Consider the following 25,933-nt stretch of genomic DNA (forward strand, 5'->3'; position numbering starts at 1 on the left):
TGGTCCATCTATTGCAGCAACTTGTTCCTGCAGTGGCCAACCAGAGGCCTGTGGGAAACCTGCAAGAACTCTCTGGTAACTGGTATTCAAAGATATTAGTCTAGAACATAGGAAGTGGTCATATATGGAGTCAGATCATTGGTCCATCTCACTAAGTATTGTCTGTACTCTCTTTGGTTTCAAATGCTGGTCTCTAGCAGTCCTACCTGGAGATGCCAGAGATTAAATTTAGGACCTTCTGTAGGAAAAGCATGTGCTCTCTCCTTGAGCTGTGGCACTTTCCTTGTGGCCTTTGTGTGCCTTCTTAGTCTGCTCTTTGGCTACCAACTATGGATGGGCAACTTCAAGGCCTCTGCAGGTTTTCCTTCTTGCAGCTCTTGGACTGCAGAGCCCTTAGTTAGAGGATGCTTTCAAACCAAGGACTATCATCTGCGCAGCAGGACACTTGGCTGCCTTAATGCAAAGCAGATGCTCGGCCATTGAGTTAATAGGCCCTCGTCTAGTTGTGCATGGGGGGGGGGGGGAGGGATTGCTTTTCATTGAGCAGTGACTTCTCTGAAGTGAATCTAATAAGCTGCCTTCTGCCTTCTGTTTATTACAAAACAAAAACAAAAACTGATTGGCAGCAGATCTCCAGGATTTCAGGCATGAGACTTCCCCTGGAGATGCTGGGGACTGGACCTAATCTCCATTGCTCTATGCAAGCTTTTTTTCCAGTCACACACACACACCTCCCAACGCTTCTTCTATTTCTGCAATTGGGATGGAAGGCTGAGTCTAGCGTGGGTAGCATTCCTCTTCTAATTGCTGTTCCTGCTAATGCTGAACAGAGTTTATGCCTTATTGATTTGATCAGATATGTGCATAAAATTGTGGGGGTATGAATCATTTGTTTTGCTACAAGAGAACTTTGATTTATTAATCAGTTGGCTTATTATTATTCCACTTTTCTTATGGCCCAAACCCATCAACTGTCAGGGCAAGGCTGCATGTACATTGCTGCTTACTCCAGCTCCAGCACACGCCCACCACTGGTGATTGAAGCGGAGTACACATGACAATAGACACATTCATAGGTATCCTGTAGCTTCTTGAGAAATCCCCGTTTGAAGTGCTTTCATTCAAACCATCTTCCGTCTGATTTGAGAACAGAAGCCATGGTGCTTACATTTTAGGCAGCTGTTGTGCATAGAAAAACAATTCGGATAATGCACATTAGATGAAGACATCCCTGCTGCCTCTCTGATCTGCACAGCAGTGTAAGAATACGAACTGCAATGCAAGGTGTGTGTGTGTGTGTGTTGACCTTACTGCGTTTCAAGCCACTGGTGTTTGCATAACCCACACTTGCAGTTCTGTCATATACGAATACACGACTACCATTGGCTCAGATGGCTTTTAATGAAGAGATTATTAGACACATTTGTTTTGTTTGGACCTGTACTGTATATTACCTGCTTTTCTGGAATGTAGTCTACAACAACAGCAGGGGTGACTGACCTGAGGAAGTAACCTGCCTGGCAAACATCTCAAATAATCACACACTTGCATGAGACCCATGTGGGATACCACTTGAGGGAGGCAGACTTACTCCCTAGCCCATCAATATTACAGACCAGGGGTGAGGAACTTTGTTCAGAGTGAGGGCCGCATTCCTTTCTGGGCAGCCTTCTGGGGGCCACAGGCCACTGTTGGGTGGGACCACAGGCAAACGTGGGCCAAGCAACACACATAAATTTTACCGTTGTACAGTAGGCTACTTTTGAGAAACGCCCCTCCGTATTCTCCAACCAGACAAGTGAAAGTTAAGATCAGAGTTCAAGGAACATTCCAGCCAGGCAAATGCACTCAGGATGTGAAGCAAGGCCAGTGAGGGGTATGGCCTTAGGAGAGTTATAAGGGCCAGAAAGGTTGACCTCAAGGGCCACATGCACACACACTTGTAAACACCCCCCCTGCAGACCACCTGTGATTATTCCTATGGAGCAAAATTCCCAAACCAGTTCTTTGAGATTTCCCCCATTGTCTTCCAAGCTCTCTTTTCTGCTTCCTAAAGTAACTTCATAGGGACATGGGGGGTGCTGTGGGTTAAACCACAGAGCCTATGGCTTGCTGATCAGAAGGTCAGCAGTTCAAATCCCTGTGACAGGGTGAGCTCCTGTTGCTCGGTCCCTGCTCCTGCCAACCTAGCAGTTTGAAAGCACGTCAAAGTGCAAGTAGATAAATAGCTACCACTCTGGCGGGAAGGTAAACGGCGTTTCTGTGCGCTGCTCTGGTTCGCCAGAAGCAGCTTAATCATGCTGGCCACATGACCCAGAAAATATATGCCAGCGAAATGAGCGCTGCAACCCCAGAGTCGTCCGCGATGGGACCTAACGGTTAGGGGTCCATTTACCTTTAAAGTAATTTCATAGCTTCCAGAACTGCTAGTCTTCCTACTGGAATCTCCCTTGGATGTTATCTTGGAGTGTATATTTTGAATACTATGAATGATATTTATATATATAATTGGCAGGTGGAGAATCTGATGCCCTTCTAATTCCTTTTTCTTATCTCTCCTTTTATTTTCCTTTTCTGTGACTTCTAATTTTTGCTTTCTTCTGCTAACTCTATCTGTATTTATGTTGTTTTGATGTTTCCTACTTTGGGTTAATGAAGACACACACAGGAAGGTGATGGATGGAAGATGAAGGGACTGGGTAGGGAGGAACTCCCAGGGTAGGAAGGTGGGGGAAGAGGGGGGGGAGCTCCCAGGTGAGAGCTGGGAGGGCTCACCTTCCTTTGTGTGGAATAAAGGTTAAGAATACAGCCTCGATAGAGGGCTTTTTATTATTTCCTTCCTTCCCTTCTTTTTCTCTATCTTTTCTCTCTATTTTATTTTTATTTAGATTTGTTTGGCTTTTATTGTGTTGAAAACTTTCAACTGATTATAAAAAGGACTCTAGATGGAAAGGGGCACCTCTGTATGCTTGTAATATCCCTATTTAAAATGCTGGTGGTATTGACCTTTAAAGGTTATTTGAAGGACTCCTTAAGCTATACAAAGTTTCCCAGTCCTGAGGTCTGCTTCAGACACTCTGTCTGCAAGCCTACATGTAAGATCAATCAGATTGGTAAGCATAAAAGATAGGGCCTTCTTGGTAGGGGCTCCGTGATTACAGGACACCACCCCAAGTGGTATGTGTGTGCGGCTCCATTAGCAGAATAAACATGTATTCGATAGGCACTAAGATCCCAAAAGGGTCAGTACCTGTCTGATAACCACAGGAAAGGAGTTCCAAAACACTGGGGCCATTGCACGAAAAGCCCTGCTTGGGTTCCCATGGAGCAGGACCTCTGAGGCATGAGGCATTACAAGAGTGTATATACGCTGGTGACCTCAGTGATTGCACTTGTATACCTTTTCCAAAGGTAAAGGTAAAGGGACCATTAGGTCCTGACCATTAGGTCCAGTTGTGGCCGACTCTGGGATTGTGGCGCTCACCTCGCTTTATTGGCCGAGGGAGCTGGCATACAGCTTCCGGGTCATGTGGCCAGCATGTCTAAGCCGCTTCTGGCGAACCAGAGCAGCGCACAGAAATGCCGTTTACCTTCCCTGCAGAGTGGTGCCTATTTATCTACTTGCACTTTGACATGCTTTCGAACTGCTAGGTTGGCAGGAGCAGGGACCGAGCAATGGGAGCTCACCCCGTCGCGGGGATTCGAACCGCCAACCTTCTGATCTGCAAGTCCTAGGCTCTGTGGTTTAACCCACAGCGCCACCCGCGTCCCGCTTCCAAAGGTATTCAGGGCTTTTTAGGCCGAAATAATTTAACCTGGTCCAGTAGTAAGGATTTACATTTAAAGGTGAGCCTACCTAATTCTCACTTTCCGAAACAGTACATGAACCAGAACAGAGTGGTCTGTCAAAATTTGCACTTTGCTGAATTTTGCAACACAGCTCTCCAACCAAGTAATGTGTACAAAAATGCAAATGCCAGAGTATAGTGTGCATTAAAATAAAATGTGTAAACAATTTTTTTGCAAAAATGTGCGTATCAGGAGGAATTTGCCCTAAAATGCCGATGAATTTGTTATGACTTTAAAATGATTGTGCGCTGGTGTGGAAATGTGGAGGATTGAATTTAAGACTGGGAAAATGAAAAACTGGGAGGAACTGAAATTGACAGATTCATCCGTCCATAGGGTAGCTTATTGGCAGCCAATGCAGAACCCTCAGCACAGATATTACATGATAGTGATACAGGCATCTCCATTTTCTGCATTCTGTACCAGCTGCAGCTTCTGGACCAAGCTCAAGGCATCTCCATGTTCGGTGCATTACAGTAATAAAGCATCAAAGGTACTAATGCATGAACTGTACCCTGGAACACCAGGAATGTTTCGGCTGTTTTACTAGCCAAAGCTGGTTAAAGGCACTCCTATCTATTAAATACACCTGAGCCTCCATCATCAAGGCATGGGATTTCCCTAGACTACAGAGTAAATGCAACACTGTCAGGGGCAGGTAACTGGCCGGTTTTCTGGACATGGGAACTGCTAATCCAGGGGCAAAACTAGGCTTTATTTCACCTGGATCAAAGACCCAGTTTGGCACACAACCCCATGTGCATTTGCGTAAACACACACAGGCTGGGAGCCTCAATGGCACCCCTCTGGAGGCTTCACCCAGGGCAAAAAACCCAGCTAGCTCCCCTTCCCCAGAGCTACAGCACTAGCTAATCCAACATGCCTCCATTTTGCCAGGATTCAGACTCCGCTTGTTGCCTCTTATCCAGCCCATGACTGTGTCCAATGCTTGTACAGCCTTTCCTGATTGAAGTGTTATGGAGGGGGGAGTTTCTGTTAATGGTTGTTTTGCTGGTCTCTGTATTGTTTTCAGCTTCTCCTTAAAGCTATTTAAATGATATATGAGCTTGCCTCTTGCGGTTGTTTTTACAGTAGGTGAGCGAACTTGTGTGGGCTTTCCCTTAAAAGGCAGCGTAAAAAGAAAAGATTTTCACACCAAACACCGCAACTAGGGATGCACAAAGCTTCCAATTTCAGTTTACAGTATCTCTGTTTCATTTTTTAATTTCAGTTCTCCAAATTTCCACATCAATTTCCAAAATTTATTTTAAAAGGTACTAATGAAAATTCCTTCGCATTTTAGCATAAAATTTCTCCTAATGTACATATTTTTCTATGCAATTTTGCGTAATACACACATTTTTGGAAGCAATTTTCCCCAATATAATGCATTTTGGTGTGCTATTTTTACTAATATATGCATTTTTAAATGCACACTTTACCTTAGTCTACACATTTTTGTAGACAGTACTTGGCTGGAGAGCTACATTGCAATATTCAGAGAAGTGTGAATTTTGAAGGATGGCCATGTTTCAGTTTGCATATTGTTGTGAATTAGGCAGGATCACCTTTAAAGGCAAGCTATATTTTCTCCATGATCCTTAAATTTACAGCAGAGCAAGCTGCCTTCACCCAGGACAGATGGCTTGTCCATCTAGCTTTGCAAGCAGTGGCAGTAGCTTGCCAGAGTCTCAACTTAGAGGTCTTTCACATCACCTGCTATCAGATCCTTAAAAAAGAAGGATGCCAGGGATTGAACTTGGGATCTTTAGTGTTCAAAGTACGTGCCCTACCTACTGAAATACACACACACACACCCCAAAATTCGCAATTAAGGAAAGCCCCGTTTTTTCCAGTTAAGAGCAATTGGAAGTTTTTAAAATCCCAGAACAGACTATTTGTTTGGCTAGTCCAGCACTACTATTTGAACCAAAAGGGATGCGGGGGGCACTGTGGTCTAAACCACTGAGCCTCTTGGCTTGCTGATTGGAAGGTCGGCGGTTTGAATCCCCGCGGTTTGAATCCCTCCTGTTGCTCTATCCCAGCTCCTGCCAACCTAGCAGTTTGAAAGCATACCAGTGCATGGCATAGCATAGAAGCAGTTTAGTCATGCTGGTCACATGACCAGGAAAGCTGTCTGTGGACAAATGCTGGCTCCCTTGGCCTGAAAGCAAGATGAGCGCCATAACCTCATAGTCGCCTTTGACTGGACTTAACCGTTCAGTGGTCCTTTACCCTTTACTATTTGGACCTTCAGCATGGGACGGGGTTGCTAGCATGGCACCCATGGGTATACCCATGCTCCCACAAAGACCCTCCCTCGCACTGTCACAGGAGCCTCAAACTCTTCTCCCAAATGGGTAATTTTAGACTCTAATGGGCTTCCAGGCAGTAATGTTTCAAATTGCATTATAGCCTGCCTGTTTAGAAGGCAGGTGTGTATTATTTCAAAAAGCTTCAAAATGTGGCAAAGCACATTTTTCAAGTGTTGTGAGGGGGCTCTTGTACAGTGGGGCCCTAGACTTCTGCCCCAAAGCCCTGCCCTGTTGTACCCAGAAAACAGGGTCAGTGATTTACCATTGGAGCACATGGGTGGTGGCTGCTGTTATTATTGCTGTTACAATTCACTTCCATAGTACAGGCATATGAAAATAGATCTATGCAGTATGCAGAATCGCAGTTAGAACCAAAAAGGCACCGTACATGAAATCAAGCATTATGTAATTTAATTATCACATCAGAGGTTAGGAAGCTGAAATCAAAGCAGAAATCCAAGTGCACCTCCTTAGGACAATTTCCAGAGTGTTGCTGATGCTCCAATGTTGGGGGAGCTTCCTGAAACTGGCTGTGCAGGCTTGTAGCAGCCACAGGGCCTCCATCCTCTTTAGGTAGATGAATCTGTTGAATAATCATTAGGAATTAATTATAGGTAACAACAATAATTACCGACAACTGAAGTGGGGTGAGGCCCTTCAGAAATGCCAATAATAACTGGAATTTCTGCCTGTCAGAAAGCTGTTAGAAGCAACAAATCTCTATCAGGTATTGGTGGTAGCAGTCAAGAGTTGGAGGCAACAGAAGTCCTAAATGATGATGATGATGATGATGATGATGATGATGATGATGATAATAATAATAATAATAATAATAATAATAATAATTATTATTTATTTATTATTTATACCCCGCCCATCTGGCTGAATTTCCCCAGCCACTCTGGGCAGCTCCCAATCAAGTGTTAAAAACAATACAGCATTAAATATTAAAAACTTCCCTAAACAGGGTTGCCTTCAGATGTCTTTTAAAAATAGGATAGCTGCTTATTTCCTTCACATCTGAAGAGAGGGCGTTCCACAGGTCGGGTGCCACTACCAAGAAGGCCCTCTGTCCGGTTCCCTGTAACTTGGCTTCTCGCAGTGAGGGAACCACCAGAAGGCCCTCGGCGCTGGATTTCAGTGTCCAGGCAGAACGATGGGGGGTGGAGACGCTCCTTCAGGTATACAGGACCGAGTATATATTTAGAGTCCTCCCTTTATCCTGTCTTTCAGAACTGCAGAAACCTAACTCCACCTCTGCATATGGGGCCTTAGGCACGTCTATACCCTCCAACATTTCACCAACGAGAAAAGGGACGTCCTATTCAATAATAATAATAATAATAATAATAACCCTGCCCATCTGGCTGGATTGCCCCAGCCATTCTGGGTGGCTTCCAACATATATAAAAGCATAATAAAGCATTAAACATTAAAAAGGAAAACTTCCCTATACAGGGCTGCCTTCAGATGTCTTCTAAATGTTGTACAGTCACTTATCTCATTGGCTCGGGGGGGGGCAGATAACTCAATACCCTTCAACATTTCTTTGACGAAAGTAGGGACACCCTAAGGAAAAGGGACATTCCTCCCTCTTAACGGGACTCTCCTGTTTGGTGTCCCAGCAGGGCATTCTACTTTCCTCCTGTGCTCTGTGTTGTCTTCCTGCATCCCAACCTTCACTCATTCCTCCTTGTGCTGTTTCTTAAAGTGTATTTACTTCCTGGGCCGGGGGTGGTGGTGTTGTTGCTTTAAATAAAGATTTGTTTCTTTTTTTGGTAGCTCTGCAAACCTTTGGGCTCCTTTTCTCTTTGTTCTCTTTTTTAATCTTTAATCTTTAATTTTCATTTGTATATATTACAACAATTATTCAATTGTAATTTTAACATTTCGAACTCCGGCTCCCTTCCCCCTCTTTCTGTGGTTCTTTACATTTCTTTTCATCTCCCTGCATATCTCAACATATTCTTTTATATATCTATTCCCATATCTCGTATATATTTTGAAACTTCAGGTTTTTACATTAATCCTGCCAACGTCTTAATCTGTTTACAGTTTGTAAATACTCAATAAACCATTTCCATTCCTTTCTTTTAAAAGTGTTATCTTGGTTTCTTATTCTTCCAGTAAGTTTTCCCATTTCTGCATAGTCCATTAACTACTGTATCCATTCTTTTCTCATCGAGACCTCTTCTTCCTTCTATTTTTGAGCGAATAACATTCTTGCAGCTGTGGTTGCATACATAAATAAATTTGTATACTGTTTAGGTAGTTCTGATCTCATAATTCCCCAAAGAAAAGCTTCTGGTTTTTAAAATAAATGTTATCTTAAACATCTTTTTCAGTTCATTATATATCATTTCCCAGTAAGCTTTAACCTTATTACAAGACTACCACATATGAAAAAAGTTACCTTCTTTCTCTTTACATTTCCAGCACATATTCGATTTCTATTTATACATTTTGGCCAATATACTGGGTGTTAGGGACTATCTATATAACATTTTCATATGATTTTCTCTTAAACTATAACATACTGTAAATTTTAGATCCACATTCCATAAATGTTCCCATGCACCCATTCCTATATTATGATCAATATCTATTGCTCAGTGTATAATTGAAGATTCACTTGTTTGTTCTTTGTCTTCCATTTCAATAACATCTTATACATTTCAGATAACACTTTAATATTACAGTTTAACAGGTCTCTTTCTAGTTGTGATTTTTGTTCCCCAAACCCCTACTTCATATCCTTTTTAAATACTTCATTGAAATGATGATATTGTAACCATGTTGTTAACACCTCTGATAAATACTTAAATTCTTTTAATTTAAATTTTCCACCCTCTCTTAATAAATTTCTATAAGTTGCCCAATTTTCCATCATATTTTTCTTCTTTACTGCTATGGCTTCCAAAGGTGAAAGCCATAGTGGTGCTTTGGTCTCCAACAAGTTTTTATACTTATCCATTACTCTATACAATTTTTTCCTGATTATATGGTTTGTAAAATCTTTATGTACTTTTGCCTTTTCATACCACAAGTAAGTGTGCCAACCAAAAATATTATCATGACCTTCCAAATCTAAAATATGTGTGTTCTTCAATCCTTCAACCAGCACTGAGAAGATGCTTTATAATATAATCTCATATCCGACAGGGAAAAACCTCCTCTCTCTTTCACATCTATCAGTATTTTATATTTTATTCTCGGTTTTTCCAAATGCTTAAACATAAAGTCCCAGAAGTCATTGTCAAATGCTTTCTCAGCATCAAAAACATTAAAGCTGCTTGTTTTTTTATTTCTTATTTCTAAATCTTAAAGGTAAAGGTAAAGGTACCCCTGCCCGTACGGGCCAGTCTTGACAGACTCTGGGGTTGTGCGCCCATCTCACTCAAGAGGCCAGGGGCCAGCACTGTCCGGAGACACTTCCGGGTCACGTGGCCAGCGTGACATCGCTGCTCTGGCGAGCCAGAGCCGCACACGGAAACGCCGTTTACCTTCCCACTGGTAAGCGGTCCCTATTTATCTACTTGTACCCGGAGGTGCTTTCGAACTGCTAGGTTGGCAGGCGCTGGGACCGAGCAGCGGGAACGCATCCCGCCGCAGGGATTCGAACCGCCGACCTTTCGATCGGCAAGTCCTAGGCGCTGAGGCTTTAACCCACAGCGCCACCTGCGTCCCGCATTTCTAAATCTTATATTACATCAATTATGTTTCTAATATTATCTTTCATTTGTCTTCCTGACAAAATCTGGCCTGATCTTCATGGATTACCTCTTTTAATACAGTTTTCAACCTATTAGCTAATATGTCTCCAAACAGTTTATAATTGTTATTCAACAACAAAATAGGTTGATAGAGATACAGAGCTGGTTATGAACTATCTTGCTAATGAAACAAAGTTATGTATGCACTCTTCCAAGAATCTGATAACTCTCCTGTATTCAAAGTTATATTCCTAATATCTTTTAAAGGTTGTATTAGGTAATCTTGTAATTTACTTTATAATATATTGCTGTCCTTCAGGTCCTGGTATCTTCCCTAATTTTGCTGTAATATTACTTGCTGTAATTCCATCATTGTGACAGGTGCATTCAGAAATGTCATTTTATTTTTTGGTATCATAGGTAGTTTGTTGTCTTCTAAATATTTACCCATTTCATCTAAATTACTTGGTTTGGCTCAATATAGTTCTGTATAAAAACTCACAAACTGATCTCTTATTTCTTTTCGGATTTTCCACAACTCTACCTGCTACATTTAATCTATTAATACAGTTTTGTTTTTTCTTCTTCTTTATTTGCCAAGCTAATAGCTTCCCTGGCTTGTTAGCTTGTTCAAATTGTTTCCGTTTTAAATATCTAAAGGTATTTTGATTAAATTAATATAATTAAGTTGTGCTTGATAAGCAAAATGTGTGTAAAATTGCACAGAAATAATTAAAAATATTAAATGATTGCTAAGTACTTGCAGTTATATCATCATCATTTGGCATTACCTGTCATTTTCAGAAGGTAACATTTAAATTCTTTGCTTTTCTGAAAACAGGCTTACGAATCTACCGGTACATGTTGCCCAGCCATAAAAATAATAGCAGATTTGAATTCCTCACACCCAAAAACATATTCTTAAGACCTCCCACTGAATAAATTTGCAAAAATTAAATTTGCAAAAAAGTTTCACCCCTATAATGACACACCCTAACATCCATTACGGTCTGTCCTGGCTCCCTAAAGTGGAAAGGCACACCCTGAGATTAAAATCTATAATTAGAGAGGCTGACATCTCTATCACTTGGGTTTGTAGGTTTTTTTTAATATGCCCATATAAATTGATCAGGCAGTCACTATATATCTAGATGCCTACATTTTACTGACAGCAAACTACCCCACTGCACTCACTGAGAGATCTGGTGTGGTCTAGTGGTTAGTGTGTCAGACTAAGTCCTGGGAGGGAAGTAATATAAAGGGACCCCTGACCATTAGGTCCAGTCGTGACTGACTCTGGCATTGCAGCGTTCATCTCGCTTAATGGCCAAGGGAACCAGCATACGGCTTCCGGGTCATGTGACCAGCATGATTATGCCGCTTCTGGCGAACCAGAGCAGCACACGGAAATGCCGTTTACCTTCCCGCTGGAGCAGTACCTATTTATCTACTTGCACTCTGATGTGCTTTCGAACTGCTAGGTTGGCAGGAGCAGGGACCGAGCAATGGGAGCTCACCCTGTTGCGGGGATTCAAACCGCTGACCTCCTGATTGGCAAGTCCTAGGCTCTGTGGTTTAACCCACAGCGCCACCTGTGTACCTTAAGTCCTGGGAGACTAGGGTTCAAATCCCCACTCAGCCCTGAAGCTGGGTGACCTTGAGCCAGTCAATTACTCTCAACTGAACCTACCTTTCAAAGGATAGAATGAGGGAAGAGGAAGTATGTATGCCACCTTGAGTTCCTTAGAAGAAAGGTGGAATAGGAATGTCATTAATAAATAAAGTAATAAAATAAATTTATGAGTGTGTGGCCCTACAAGCATCTCTGTCTGGCCCAAGGCTGCAGCCCCTCAACAGCTCTGCTTTGTAGCCCAAATATATTTGCTTGGATAATGCCACTGAGTTCAGATAATGCCAGGAGGATCGGGATATGTGCATGTAAGTAAGTAAAAACTAGCCTACTCTGCTGAGCACTCACTATTCCCTCCACTGGCACATGGCACTTGGAAGATTGCTCAGAAGTGAATGTGGCTCTCAGACTGAAAAAGATTTCCCAGCCCTGATATATAAGATGATATATAAGATTGTTCCATGGGCTAGCGGAATAGGTTTATGCAGTACTTTTTTTCTTTAAAAAAATGTTTAGGGGTACTCTCATTTTCCTACTCATATTGAAATACTGCTCCTCAACGAGGCCAAACTTAGAGTCACAAAATGTTTATGGGTATTCATACCCCTGCGTCTCCCCAGAAAAAAAGCACTGGGTTTATGGTCTTTGTCTAAGGGGAAGCTATGCCACCCTCCTGGTCTTACTACACCTGATCCAACGACCCCTATTTCATACCCTCCAAGTGTCCTGATTTTCCAAGGACAGTCCTGGAATTACAGAAGCCATCCCAGTTTCTGATTTGATCCTGGAATGTTCCAGATTTCCTTTTTCCTCCTCTCCTCGTCTTGATTAAAAGTGGTGGAAAGATCAGACACCCCACCCCCCGTTCTTTTTGGAAATAGGAGCTGTTGTTCTCTCTCTCTCTCTCTCGCTCTGTGTGTGTGTGTTTGAGTATAGGTGCAAAAACAGAGTCCTGTTTATACTGAAAATACCTGCATCAAATGAAGAAAACGATGAAGCTGGCATGCAAAGCCCTTCCTATAATTTTGAAGGAAAATGTAGCCATTCCATGTTCAATTCTTTGATTGCAATGCTCCAGCAGCCAGTCATTTTTAAGGAAACGTGCATGCATTCTGTAGGCGTGCTAGTGGTACCAATAAGCCACAACTTAGGGATGATACTTGGGGGAGGCGAAATTCTTCAGAAGCCAGTTTCTGAAGATGCAGATTCATATTGTTATATTGCCATTTATTGTAAATGGAGCCTTATACTGTCTACTCAGAAGTTAAGTCTCACTGTATTCAGTGGCGCTTATTCCCAGGTAACTGGGCAAAGACTGAGCTGTGTTAACATCACAATCCTAAGCATTTTTATTCAGAACTAAGTCCCACTGAGTTTAATAGGATTTACTCTTTGATATGGACATGGGTGGTGCTGTGGGTTAAACCACAGAGCCTGGGACTTGCCGATCAGAAGGTCGGCGGTTTGAATCCCCGCGACGGGGTGAGCTCCTGTTGCTCCGTCCTTGCTCCTGCCAACCTAGCAGTTCGAAAGCATGTTAAAGTGCAAGTAGATAAATAGGTACCGCTCTGGCGGGAAGGTAAACGGTGTTTCCTTGCGCTGCTCTGGTTTGCCAGAAGCGGCTTAGTCATGCTGGCCACATGACCCGGAAGCTGTACGCTGGCTCCCTTGGCCAATAAAGCGAGATGAGCACCGCAACCCCAGAGTCGGCCACAACTGGACCTAATGGTCAGGGGTCCCTTTGCCCCTTTACCTTTTTACTCTCTGGTATATTCCTGATCCTCCTCCTCTTCCTCCTCCTCCTCCTTCTTCTTCACCTTTTCCCCCGAGAAAGACTCAAGGCAGCATATAGCTAAAATTTTATTTCATTCCATTTATCTGTAGAAGGTGTTCTATACAATCCTTTCCCTCTCACATTTTTTCTTTACAACAATCCTGTGAGGCAGAGTGGTTGTAATTGGCTCAAGGTGACAGATGTATATGGGTATATGACATCTACATGTGGGGTGAGATCAAATGTGGGAGAAGCTTCCTGATGTAGAATAGATTGTTCCTATTTTCATCTGAGAGATGTTGGAGGCTCAGTCCACAACATCTCTAGGTAGCACTGGGAAAGACCCCTGCCTGAATCCCTGGAGAGTCAGTGTAGAGGTTATACTGATCTGCCAGTCAGTGTAGAGGCTATACTGAACTGGCTGAGCTAATGGATTAATTCAGCATAAGGCAGCTTCCTAAGTACCGGTATCTTCTGACTCCACGTGAGATGAGCGCCGCACCCCATAGTCACCTTTGACTGGACTTAACCATCCAGGGGTCCTTTACTTTTTTACCTTTGATAAACTACTCAGGGTTGTATCCAACTTAGCCCACTGAAATTAATGCACTTCAGCTAGTCATTCCTATTGATTTCAATGGGGCTACTTTGAGTACGAGCAACATTGAAAACAACCTTCTGTCTTTATTTTTGGGTTTCAGGGATGCCTTGTTAAAATTTTATTTGTGTGAGTAGCTAGCATCGTTGCCTTGGTTCAGCTTCTTCCTCAGCATATCCAGAAGTTACATTTTTATTTGTTGTGTTTATAAGTATCTATAAACTGCTTAATAATAGTAATAGAATTCCAAAGTGGTGCACGTAAAAACAATATACAAGAAATATCAATGATATACAAATAAAGCCAGCAAGGTTATATGTCAACTTATGTCTGAAGGTGGATTGGCTACTTGGGATTGATGAGTTTTTTGGAGGAGAGAACATTGGAGATTTATGACATTTCTATGATGCTTCAGTTCACTTACAAATATTCAAGTTCAGCAAAGGTTGAAGAAGACAGCTTGACACACTTACGAAGAACAGAGCCACTCACTGCCCCCTGTGTCAGAACTCCAGAGATAACCTCCTACCCTTAAAAACTTTCAGCTTCACAGAGCTCAAAGCCCACTCTCTAGCGGGGTGCTGGAAAATGAGAAGGCCAGAGCTGACACTGGACTTCAAAAATGGAATACTGATGGGGATCATGGGGGGAACCTGAAAATTAGGTGGAGCGTCTGGAATCCTCAATGGGGAACAATTCATACTGCAACAATTTGTTGTAGGTCACACTTATAAGAATAACGTCACACGCAACCCTGAACTCTGATTCCAGGGGTTCCAGGCCCAGTGTTTGGTTTACTTAGAATGTGGGACTGCGGAGACGATGGTGTGCTAGGATATATGATTTATTTACACGTATATACAACCTGAACGTACAATGGAGGGGCTCACAGCATTAACTGATCGGAAATTCTTGCTTCTTCCATAGCCACCCATTATTATTTTTTAAAAGGTTTTTATAAAAGGTTTTTCTTGGGTTACAAAAGTACACACATCATCTCTGTTTTCAGATCATAAAGCCCTTTCTACAGGTCAGTTATATTTGATGTGAGACATTAATGTTGTATACAGTATAAAATTGGGGGAGAAGAGAGGAGGGGAGAGAGGGGGTAGTAAACTTTCTTTCTTTTATAATACAGTGGTATCTTGGTTTACGAACATAATCTGTTCCGGAAGTCCGTACTTAAACCAAAGCGTTCTTAAACCAAGGCATGCTTTCCCATAGAAACCAAGGACTCAATTTACAAATGGAACACACTCAACATATTCTACTTCCAAGGCAAAGTTCACAAACCAAAACACCTACTTCCGGGTTTGCAGCGTTCTTAATCCAAGTTGTTTACCAACAACAGTAAGCTGTTCTTAAACCAAGGTACCACTGTAGTGTATGTGCAAGGTTTTTGGTATCAGCCTCATGTGGGTAGGTTCTCTTTCTATTCAATTATTAGTTTTGATTGGCATTGAGAGAGGTTGGGGGGCCCAGGGCATGGCTGGTTGTCTTCAGCTGACAGCAGTGAGTTGCAGAAATCAACCATGGCGCTCACTCTGTGGCTTCTGCCTGCCCAGTTCACACATGCTAACTCCAGCTATTGTCTTTTTCACTGCCAGCCCACTCATTTGCCCTATGGCACAGAGCAGCTGTCTTTGTTATGTTGACGCTACTTAGGTGGTAATGACAGTCCTTACCTGGCTAATTCAATCCATTAGATTTTTAACCCCATGCAGACTAAGCCCCCATACTCACAACAATACTAACTGCAGGTCTTCAGGAGTGTCTCTTGCTCCAGATGACTCACCAGCATTGGGAACTGGGTGTACACATTGCTAAAAAGCAGCAAGCACATAGCCAAAAAAGAGAGAAGTGTAAGAATTGCATGTGTTAATTTATTACTATAGATGCAAAATTATAAATGGGAGGGATTCAACATCATGCTCTTCTGATCGTTCTGTCAGTATAAACATTTCTGCCTCTTTCTCCCCCTGCACACTGTTTTGGGTGTTCTCCTGACCCCCTCCAAAGCCAATTTGGGGGCGGATTGGGGGCACAAAGAGAGTGGAAAAGAGGAAACCCCATTATGCTAGTGGGAGCCCTTGCACACTGGTTTACTTGAATCTGGCCCAATGAGCTGTATCCAATGTTAGTCATAGAGTAGATCCCTTGAAATTAAAGGACATGACTTAATTCCAATAATTTCACTGAGTGCATTCTGAGTAAAAAGTTAGTTGGATACAATCCTGTTATTGTAATTTAAAGAACAGTACAATGCAGTTCAATTGAACAGGAAAGCCTGTGACCAGGCCACTGTTGATGGGGCATATTCAAGAAAACTGCTCTCCCTTCTTATGGGTATTGTTAAACTAGGCTTAAACTGCCCAGCCTTTCAGAAATAGGACTCCTTCAACTAGAATTGGGATGGGGAACCTGTAGCCTTCCAGATGTTGGACTCCAACTTCCATTGGCCATAGCCAGCACAACCAATGGTCAGGGATGATGGGGGGAGTTCTAGTCCAGAAACCGTGTTTATGGAAGACAATCTTACTTGGCTACGAGTGATCACCAAAGAAGGAGGAGGAGGAGCAGAAGTATGATAAAACTTCAGTAGATGGGGGAATCCTAAAGGGGCAACAGCTAAACAAATCCCAATGTACCATACGTATGTTCAGTGGACATAGAATGCTAAGTGTCTCTGGGGTAGAACAGGAAAGATTCCTGTAAAGAGTGCTTGTACCTGTAACATGCTGGGAGGAAACTGTCAAGAAAGGGCAGGGCTTGCTACTATTTCATGATTCATGGTTTGGGGAGGGGAAATGAGCACCGGCAAGGGCTGTTTGTTGTTCCCCAAAGCCATACCTGGCAAGTGCTTCCAACCTGCCTAGTTCTGCATGAATCTGCAAAGCCAGAAATTCCAGTGCAACCTGAGTGTCTGGGATGAGCTATTCCAAGTTTAATTGAGAAAAAGAGGCAGTCTAGACCTGTTGATGAGAGAGCCTTGGCGTAGCTAGTACATACATTGTCAAGCCTCTGAAAAATTAGACGGCTGCTTTAGTGTGGGTCTGTCTGAGAGACAGGACAGGATGAAAGTTGTGTGGCCTCTTAGTGGTTTTATAACACAGCAGCTCAGGTAGGATGCCCCGCTTTGCAGAGGACAGCCTTCCAGTTTAAGGGTAGGGAGCCTGTGGACACCAGCATTGCTCTTTCCATTTTTAAGTTCGGAATAGAGTAGTTGCTTTGGAAGATGATCATCAGGCATCCACACAACTTGACCAGTCCAATGAAGTTGATGTTGAGGAATCATTGCTTCAACACTAGTGATCTTTGCTTCTTCCAGTACACCGATATTAGTTTGCCTGTCTTCCCAAGTGATGTGTAAATTTTTTCAGAGACACCGTTGATGGAATCTTTCGAGGAGTTGGAGATGGCGTTTATAAGTGGTACATGTTTCCTGCAAACCTTACACATCTCTTTGTAGATTGACACTCCCCCCTTCCTGCTTTGTCACTGCATTTTTAAAAAAATTAAATGTTATTGATTTGTTAACCAAAAGAAATGTGCAGGTATAAAGAAAGAAAACAAAGGATCAAAAAATGTAGACCATAAAGCATCACAGCCTGGCGGGGGGGGGACGACGACAAGGGTACAGCTGTTCCAAATATATAATAAAGCATTAGCTCATACAAATATTCCCTTTACAAATAACAAAATACATATAAAAATAAAAGTTTTCGCCACCTGTGGGTTCCATCATTACTGAGGTTCTATAAAGTCAAGATGAGCCAGATATTTGCATAGGTAAAGGTAAAGGGACCACTGACCGTTAGGTCCAGTCGCAGACAACTCTGGGGTTGCAGTTCTCATCTCGCTTTACTGGCTGAGGGAGCCGGCGTTTGTCCGCAGACAGCTTCTGGGTCATGTGGCCAGCATGACAAAGCCACTTCTGGCGAACCAGAGCAGCACACGGAAACACTAATTAGCTTCCCACCAGAGCAGTACCTATTTATCTACTTGCACTTTGACGTGCTTTCGAACTGCTAGGTTGGCAGGAGCAGGGACCGAGCAATGGGAGCTCACCCCGTCGCGGGGATTCGAACCTCCGACCTTCTGATCGGCAAGCCCTAGGCTTTGTGGTTTAACCCACAGCGCCACCCGCATCCCTGATATTTGCATAGACACCCCATTTGTTGGTGGCAGGGCTTTTATTTCAGCCAGAACTCAGTTCCAGCACATCTCAGGTGGATGCCATTGTCATTCTAAGAGAACAAGGGAGAAGTTCATGGTGAGCTGCAGCACCTATTTTTCTAGAAAAATGGCACTGGCTGGTGACGGAATTTGCTTTGCATGAGTGGGCTTTGTAGTACATTTCACAGAATATTCTCTACAGAGTGCTCCAACTTCTCCAGCAGTTTGGGGATGAACCCCAGTGCATGAATGTAGCTTTCAATCATCCTTGGTATGATGGTTGCTGGGGTGTCAACCTGCATTTCTCTATTCTCATCCGTGACATGTTGGAGAGTGTGCCTGTAGTCTCAGTACCTTTGATACTTCAGTTCTTTGCTCTTATGGAAACTAGCATATTTGAGGGATCTGGGTGGGGATCAAAACTGGTGCCCTGGCTAAAACAAACACCTTGGAATCAAGGCAAGTTTCTAGTACTGGGGAAATAAGTTTTATTTCCTGCTTTTAGTGCTGTTGACACCAGTTCTTGACAGCTGGGCTGACACATTTACTGTTTAGGATTGCATTGTGATAAGGAAACAAACTAGTGCACAAATATGCATGACAGGACCGGGATGCCAAGCGGTGGCTAGGCAGGGGGCGGAAGTAGCAGTGCTTACTTCATCCTAAAGCAACGGGAGTGGCTCACTGTCCCTTCCATCCTATAGACTAACAGTGAACTCATTCTCTGAGGGCGGATCCTTACATACATAAAAAAGGGTGGTAACAACAGGTTTGGGTGGCAGCCAAGGTTTGCAAAAGTGCGAGAAAACAGCCTAGGGCCAAAAACAGTGAGCTCAGTAGGCATGGAATGCTGAATGACTGTTGTGTGTGGGGCAGAGGGGTGGAGCTAGAAGCTGAGTGGAGTATCTTTGGAAGGGTATGGCTGGCTGGCTGGGGTCCTGAACAAGAGCACTCCAGGGTAACAAGGTCTTGTGCGTCCAACTTGTAACTGGTCAACACTATGATGATCAAAACTCTTCTCTTCCTCCTTTCTCCTACTTCTCACAGCTGTGTCCAGGATGCCACTGAATCTACATCCCCTTAGAATGTCTGAGTTCAAAATGTCAAGGGTTGTGCTGGCCGTATGTTTTGCCTTCAGGGCTCCCTTCCTCCTTGAGTAGGCACCCTCCTCCTCACCAATGCTGGCAAACAGAGTTAGTGGTCGAACAAAACATGGAAGATCACAGACTCCCCATCCTGCTTGTTATATGAGGAAAGCTGAGCATTTCCAAAGCAGTTTCCTACAGCTGTCTTCTCCTCCCTCTTCCTTCCCTGACCCACCTATTTGTGATTCTAGAGAAAGAAATTTTCTACAATCAGGATAAGCTTTAGCTCATCACTAAAGTCATATCACAGACACCACATATTATAAGCCCTTGCTTCCTCTCTCCGCTTCTATTAAGGTTTTTGAGTGGAATACTGGAACACACTTGCCAAATCCCCCCCCCCCCAGCTGCTGAATCAGGAGCCCAGAGGCCTCCCCCCACTCTGTGTTTTGGAACACAAGCAGCTCAGCTGCAGGGAGAATGCATGCTGATCTCAGCAACCAACCTAGATATTCTCTCTCCTTAGAGACACTCTTCTAGGCAGCTCTACCAACTGTTGATCTATCAAGAAAAGAGACCTGCACAGCCAGCAGTAGAACTCCATATTGTAGAATCTTGCTGACAGCTCATAAACCTTAGGAACACACACACACACACACACACACACACACACACACACTACAATCAATTGAGACAGGGGTTTCCATATGTCGACTGCCCTGGATGTGTTCATTCAGGGTGGCCTACAACGTGGATTTGTTGTTAATTGCATTTTTATTGCTTCTTTTATTTCTCATACATTGTTGTTTTTTTGTACTGCAATGTTAATGTAATCGATTTCTGTAGAACCCAAGCAACAACTTCCTTAGTTTATGGTACATTTCCTGACATTTATATGTTTCCTGTCTTGTACCTTGAGATAAGAATTCTTAAGAAGAAACATCCATCTAGTTCAGCATCCTGTTTCCCTACAGTGGCCAAAGAGGTACTTCTGAAAAGACTGTAGCACAAGAAGCTGCCTGATAGCAAATGGGCCTATCTGTTCATCTGTCTAGCTCAGTATTATCTACTGTGATTGGTTGTAGTTCTCTAGGGTCTTTGCTACCTATGTGAGCCTTTTAACTAGTGATGCCAGGGACTGAAGTTGAGAAATTCTTCGTGCAAAGTCTGTACTCTGTTACAGAGCTGTATATCACCCAACCCCTTAAGCAGGCTAGGAATGAAATTGCTTCTCCAGCCATTGTTCTCCAACAACTGGTATCCAGTGAAACATTGTCATTGTTTGCTTCTAAATGGCCTGTTTACTTATTTTGAAGCAGGTTTACTGAACATAAGGACCAAAACCACATTCATTGTGCAACCAGAACTTGCTGGTATGCAACTGGACTCCAACAATCAGGAAGGGGCCACTGGACATTGAGGTTTCTTTAATCATTAGGGCTAATCATTTCTTTAAACACAAGAGCTCCAAGTTCTTTTTCTCTGTGCCCATATTTCTGTAAATCCAAGGTGGATTTACAAAACAACATTTGGATTTACAAAACAACATTTGGATTTACAAAACAACATTTATTGGGTGGGGGGGTTGGATACCTCAGGATGTTGGACTACACGAAAAGCCTAAAGGTGCCCACGTGTTTTAAAATTTAAGTCTGTTTCCAAAAAGCTCACATGAGCTCACATGCAAAGATAACATTTGCATTCATTGCCTCACCCCCTTATGCATCTGGCCCTGTCCACCAGCAGCAAGTGGCCCCTGGAATGTTTTCCAGGATGGAATGTGGCCCTCTGGCTGAAAAAAATGTTCCTCACCCCTGCAGTAAGTAATGCAACTGTTGGAAGAAGCATAAAAAATAGAGTCCATTTTGTAGAAAGTTCAGCAATGCCTGTAGTGCTTCCACTCCTCCAGTCTCATTAATAACCTGGATTTCATTCTTCCCTTCCCAGTTATACCTGCTAGCACAAAACTCTGAATATTGAGGAAGGAGGAAACACAAACCATGCTGTCCCTCGGCGTTGTGAAAGGTAATGAACTGCTGCATAATTCTTACTCATTTTCAAGGTAGAAGTTTGCAGCTCATTCTGCAGGGCTCTACTTTTAAGCTGCATAGTCAAGGTAAGGGGACCCCTGACCATCAGGTCCAGTCATGACCGACTCTGTGGTTGAGGCGCTCATCTCGCTTTATTGGCTGAGGGAGCCAGCGTGCAGCTTCCGGGTCATGTGGCCAGCATGACTAAGCCGCTTCTGGCGAACCAGAGCAGCACACGGAAACGCCGTTTACCTTCCCGCCGGAGCGGTACCTATTTATCTACTTGCACTTTGAGGTGCTTTTGAACTGCTAGGTTGGCAGGAGCAGAGACCGAGCTACGGGAGCTCACCCCGTCACGTGGATTCAAACTGCCAAACTTCTGATCAGCAAGTCCTAGGCTCTGTGGTTTAACCCACAGCGCCACCCGCATCTCTTTATTAAGCTGCATACCCTCCAACATTCTTCAGATGAAAATGGGACATTTCTCACTGCCCCCCTCCCCGCATTTTTTGTCCCCTGCAACAGAGCATTTCCAATCAGAAGAAGGGCAAGTGTCTGCATTATGCAAGTGACTTAACTAACACTTTGTGCATTCATTAGATGGCGTCATTCTACCTAGCGATGAGGATCGAAAGAGGATCATCACCCAGATGAAAGTGAGGACAACACTGAAAGGGGATAAGAGCTGGATTCAGCAGAGATCGGACCATGAGGAGGAGCAGAACCACAGCCCATTGTAAGTAGAGGCATTCACCTGCCTTACCTGCAAGATTGCTGCTCCATCTGCCCAGTCCTCTTTCCAATGCTGCCAAAAGATAATATCTCAATCATCACCCAACTTCTCAGAGAAACGTTCACAAGGGTTCAGACTTCAGATTTTGCATTGTGTGCAGTGCTATTGAATATGAAGAGCCTTGTATTTTTAAAAAAAGGCGGTTGATGAGCAACTGGTGTCTGCCAGAGCACTGAGAGACATTGGCATGCAATTGATAGATCCAGAGCACCAAAGATCCATTTATTCACTTTCCTCTGAAGGTGCAGCCTGTAAAGAGGGAACAACTAGGATTTTAGATTCTTTGTCAGCTATCTCATATGTAAGCAAGTGTATGTCTGAGGTTTTTTGTTGGTCCTAGACCAGGAGAGGGTGGAACCTTCGGCCCCTGGGCCAATTGCCCAGCCAGGTTACAAGTTGTCATGCAAGGCCATTTCTCCCAAACCACATCTGCCTGTCTATCAGCTGGTGTCCCTGCAGGGAATACACTGTCAAAGCAGACCCCTGCAGCCAAAAGGATTGAATCCCCACTTCACCAGCTGGTGAACACAGAGTTCAGTCCTGAAGGGTGCTGCTTTGCCAGTGCATTCTCTGTGGGGAATATACTGACAAGGCAGAACCCCCTCACCCTTGTAAGTCAGTTTTGCCAGGTGGGCAGAACTGCCCATCTATCAATTGTCCAGGGGTGGAAGAATCTGTTCTCTCATATTCTCAGTTTTCCATTCTCCAAATTTTGCAACAATTTATAATCTTTTTAATTAGAAAAAAAATCATGAAAATTCATCAGCATTTTAGTGTAAATTTCTCTAGATAAGTATATTTTTGTACAAGCAGTTTTGACCAATATACACATTTTGCAGAAGACTTCCTGTAACATGGTGAAATTTTGTATATTATGAGTCTCCTGCTTGGAGAATAGCATCTCAACATTCTGATAAGTGCAAATTTCAAAAAAGGATGGTTGTGTTTTGGTTCTCCAGACTTTATGGTGAAGGGTGTGTAATGAATAAATATTGATATAATGATATCAATATTGATCTATTGATTTAAATATTGATAATAATAACTGAAAGAGCATGAAAGCCTCTTTCACCAGGGCTGCTTCCACCACACTGATTTCTAACTTTTGCCTCTCTTCTCCCCTCTCCCACCCAACAGGCATTCACCATTGAGGACCCGGGGCACCGCTGGGAAATCTCCTGCCTCACCAAAGAGTTTGTCACCAACTCGCAGGTGCCTTTGACGAACCGCCTGCATACATCTTGCTTCCTTTGGGATCTATCCACTGGCAATTCTGTGTGGGCTTTGTAGGGTTTGAGATGCATTCTGGACTTAGAACATTTCAAGATGCAGCAGTTCCACATTTGTCCTAATGGACCAGCCTCCACTAGAGAAAAATCAATGTATATTGAGAATGCTAATTACACAATAGACTTTTATACAGCTTGATGTTTACTTAAGAGGAATTGATATTTTTAAATAACAAAATATACTTTGCTTCCCACTACAGGAATGGTAGACCTTTCTCAGTGATAGAGCACATAAAAACAGCTAAGGTGGATTAAACAAAAGGCCCATCTAGTTCAGTATTTTGTTTTCACAGTGGCCAACCAGATGCTTATGGAAAGCTCTCATGCAGGACATAAGCACTCTTCTTTTGGCTGCATAAGGTCCCAGGTTCATTTGTCAGTTATAAGGAACCCAAATTGCAGAGCTGGGAGGATGCCTCTGCATGATATTCTGGGAAGCTGTTGCCAGTCTGAGAATATAATATTTGGTTAGATGGGTCAAGAATCTGACTCAGTACGGTATAAGACAGTTTCCTTAATTTATATACTTCTTATCATGGCAGTTGCCTCAACTGCTCAGCCACCTTCAAATGCTACTAGGCAAACATCAGTCTACATAAAAGTCAAGTGACAGTAAGCTCTTCCTTAGCCAAATGCAATAGGATTCAAGTTCCATCATGAATTTGTGATGGTTTATCCTGCTGTGGTGTTGTCTTTTGTCATCTGGTAACATTTCTCTTCTGTTCTTCCAGATTAGCCTTTGCTGAACCACCTTCCCAAGCAGAACCACAGTATCCAAAAAGTTATTCCAAAAAGTTAGTGACTCCCTTTTACTGCAAAAAGTCTAGCACTTAATGGGGGAGAGGGGCACGGTTACCTTAGATAAAGTTTGGCATTGCAGGTTGTAGTCTGTGAATGTCAGTTTGTGTATGTGTTTACTGTACTTCTCTGTAAAAACTAGATTTCAAAGTTCTCCTGAACCAGGCTAGGAAATGAACATCAAGCAGTTGTAAATCCCACCCTACAACGAGAGAGGAACTTTTAAAAACCCTGCGATTCTTCTCTGGCTTCGATTAAAAACTGAGCTGGAGAAGAATTTGCAGCTTCTCCCCAGCCAATATCTACCAGCCAATATCTACCATCCTTCCCTATCCTCCCCAGCCCCAAACTCAGTAGTGCCTTCCTTTCTCAGGTAAAAAATAAATGGCACAGGATGGATGTAGTTCTTCCCATAATTCGTCCAAAGGTTTTTAAAAACAAAACACACATTTCCCCAACAACTTGTTGACCACTGGGGCAAATGTAGTTTCCCCACAACAGCAGTGCTTCTCCATGGAAATGTCAATGCCAATAGTTTGGATAAAACCTTAAGTGTTTGTCTCTGCATATTTTTCTCCTTTTGCCAATAATGTATTTCTGTTCTCTGCCTAGATCTCCCAGTGCCACATCACCTTCTGGGTACCTCATCAGGTGAGAGAGAAGGGATTGGAAAGAAGGAAAGCATTTTGCTTTTGATATAGAATGAAGGAGAGTCCACCACCTTCCAAAAAAGTCACCTTCCACTCACAAACAGCTCTTAATGTCAGAAAGTTCTTCCTGATATTTAATCAGAAATTCCTTTCTTGTAACTTGAATCCATTGGTACGGGTCCTACCCTTCAGAGCAGCAGAAAACAAGCTTGTTCCATCTTCTGCAGGACAGTCCTTTAGATATTTGAACATGGCTATCACATCTCTCCTCAGTCTCCTCTTATCCAGGCTAAATATACTCAACTTCTTCAACCATTCCTCTTAAGGTTTGCTTTCCAGACCTTTGACCAAGGCAGAATACAACGGTACTATTATAATAGTAATTATGTCTCTTAATAAGGACACTAGACTTCTGTTGATGCAGTCCAGAATAGCGTTAGCTGTTTTTTTGCTGCCATATAACACTGTTGACTCATATAAAGCTTGTTGACTCATATGAAGATCCCTAAATCCTTTTCACATGTACTACTGGCAAGCCAAGTGTCCCCCATCTTACACTTGTGCAGCTGGTTATTCCTGCTTAAGTGTGTCCTCCTAGCGGTGCAGCAATAAAATTGCCAGCACATTTGCAAAGCTAAGCAGGGTCTGGTATAGTTTCAAACTGGTACAAATCCACCTAACAGTAACCTTGACTAGCCCACATTTTACCAGCTTCTCTGCAAGAATATCATGGGGGACTTTGAAATCAAGATACACTATGTCCTTATGGAGATCAAGATACACAAAGTCCACAGCATTCCCAGATCCACCAAGCTTGTAATGATCTTGGAAGTTACTTACATCTTTTCTCTCTTTGTCTCTTTTATAGAGGGGTTTTTACCAAGACCATTGATAAGACTACTCCTTTGAACACAGCATCCAATGGCTCACAAAAGAGGTGTGTTTGATTACTCTCTGATCTTGGGACAGACACATGGCTTTGTCAATGAAGTCAAATCCATACGATCCAAGCACACCCCTTGTCAAAAATAAGGTTTAAGATGGGCAATCATTGCCCACATTTGTCTAAAAAACAGTGCCTACTCAGCAGTAGTTATGATAGAATGGTAGACTCATAGAGTTGGAAGGGATTCCATGGACCTTCTAGTACCATGGTTCCCAACTTGGGGGACCCCCCCCCACAGGGGGGCAATTTGATTTTTAAGGGGGGGGGCAATTCGAGAATGAGTTAGA

The 25,933-nt window shown here is 43.0% G+C and overlaps 1 protein-coding gene across 8 annotated transcripts in view; it reads left to right on the forward strand.

Moving 5' to 3' along the window:
• Positions 1–25,933, forward strand: part of ZNF185 (zinc finger protein 185 with LIM domain) — a 64,417-nt gene that overhangs the window by 5,291 nt on the left and 33,193 nt on the right. For all 8 annotated transcript variants that reach the window (XM_083722160.1, XM_083722162.1, XM_083722158.1 and 5 more), the window contains exons 2-7: positions 21,088–21,165; positions 21,771–21,906; positions 23,101–23,175; positions 23,984–24,046; positions 24,663–24,701; positions 25,569–25,637. In XM_083722160.1, the coding sequence (XP_083578286.1) occupies positions 21,141–21,165; positions 21,771–21,906; positions 23,101–23,175; positions 23,984–24,046; positions 24,663–24,701; positions 25,569–25,637 (407 nt within the window). In that variant the 5' untranslated portion in view covers positions 21,088–21,140. The remainder of the gene's footprint in view (positions 1–21,087; positions 21,166–21,770; positions 21,907–23,100; positions 23,176–23,983; positions 24,047–24,662; positions 24,702–25,568; positions 25,638–25,933) is intronic.

This window comes from Podarcis gaigeae (genome assembly GCF_964106915.1).
Source record: "Podarcis gaigeae genome assembly, chromosome: Z".
Taxonomy (NCBI): Eukaryota; Metazoa; Chordata; class Lepidosauria; order Squamata; family Lacertidae; genus Podarcis; species Podarcis gaigeae.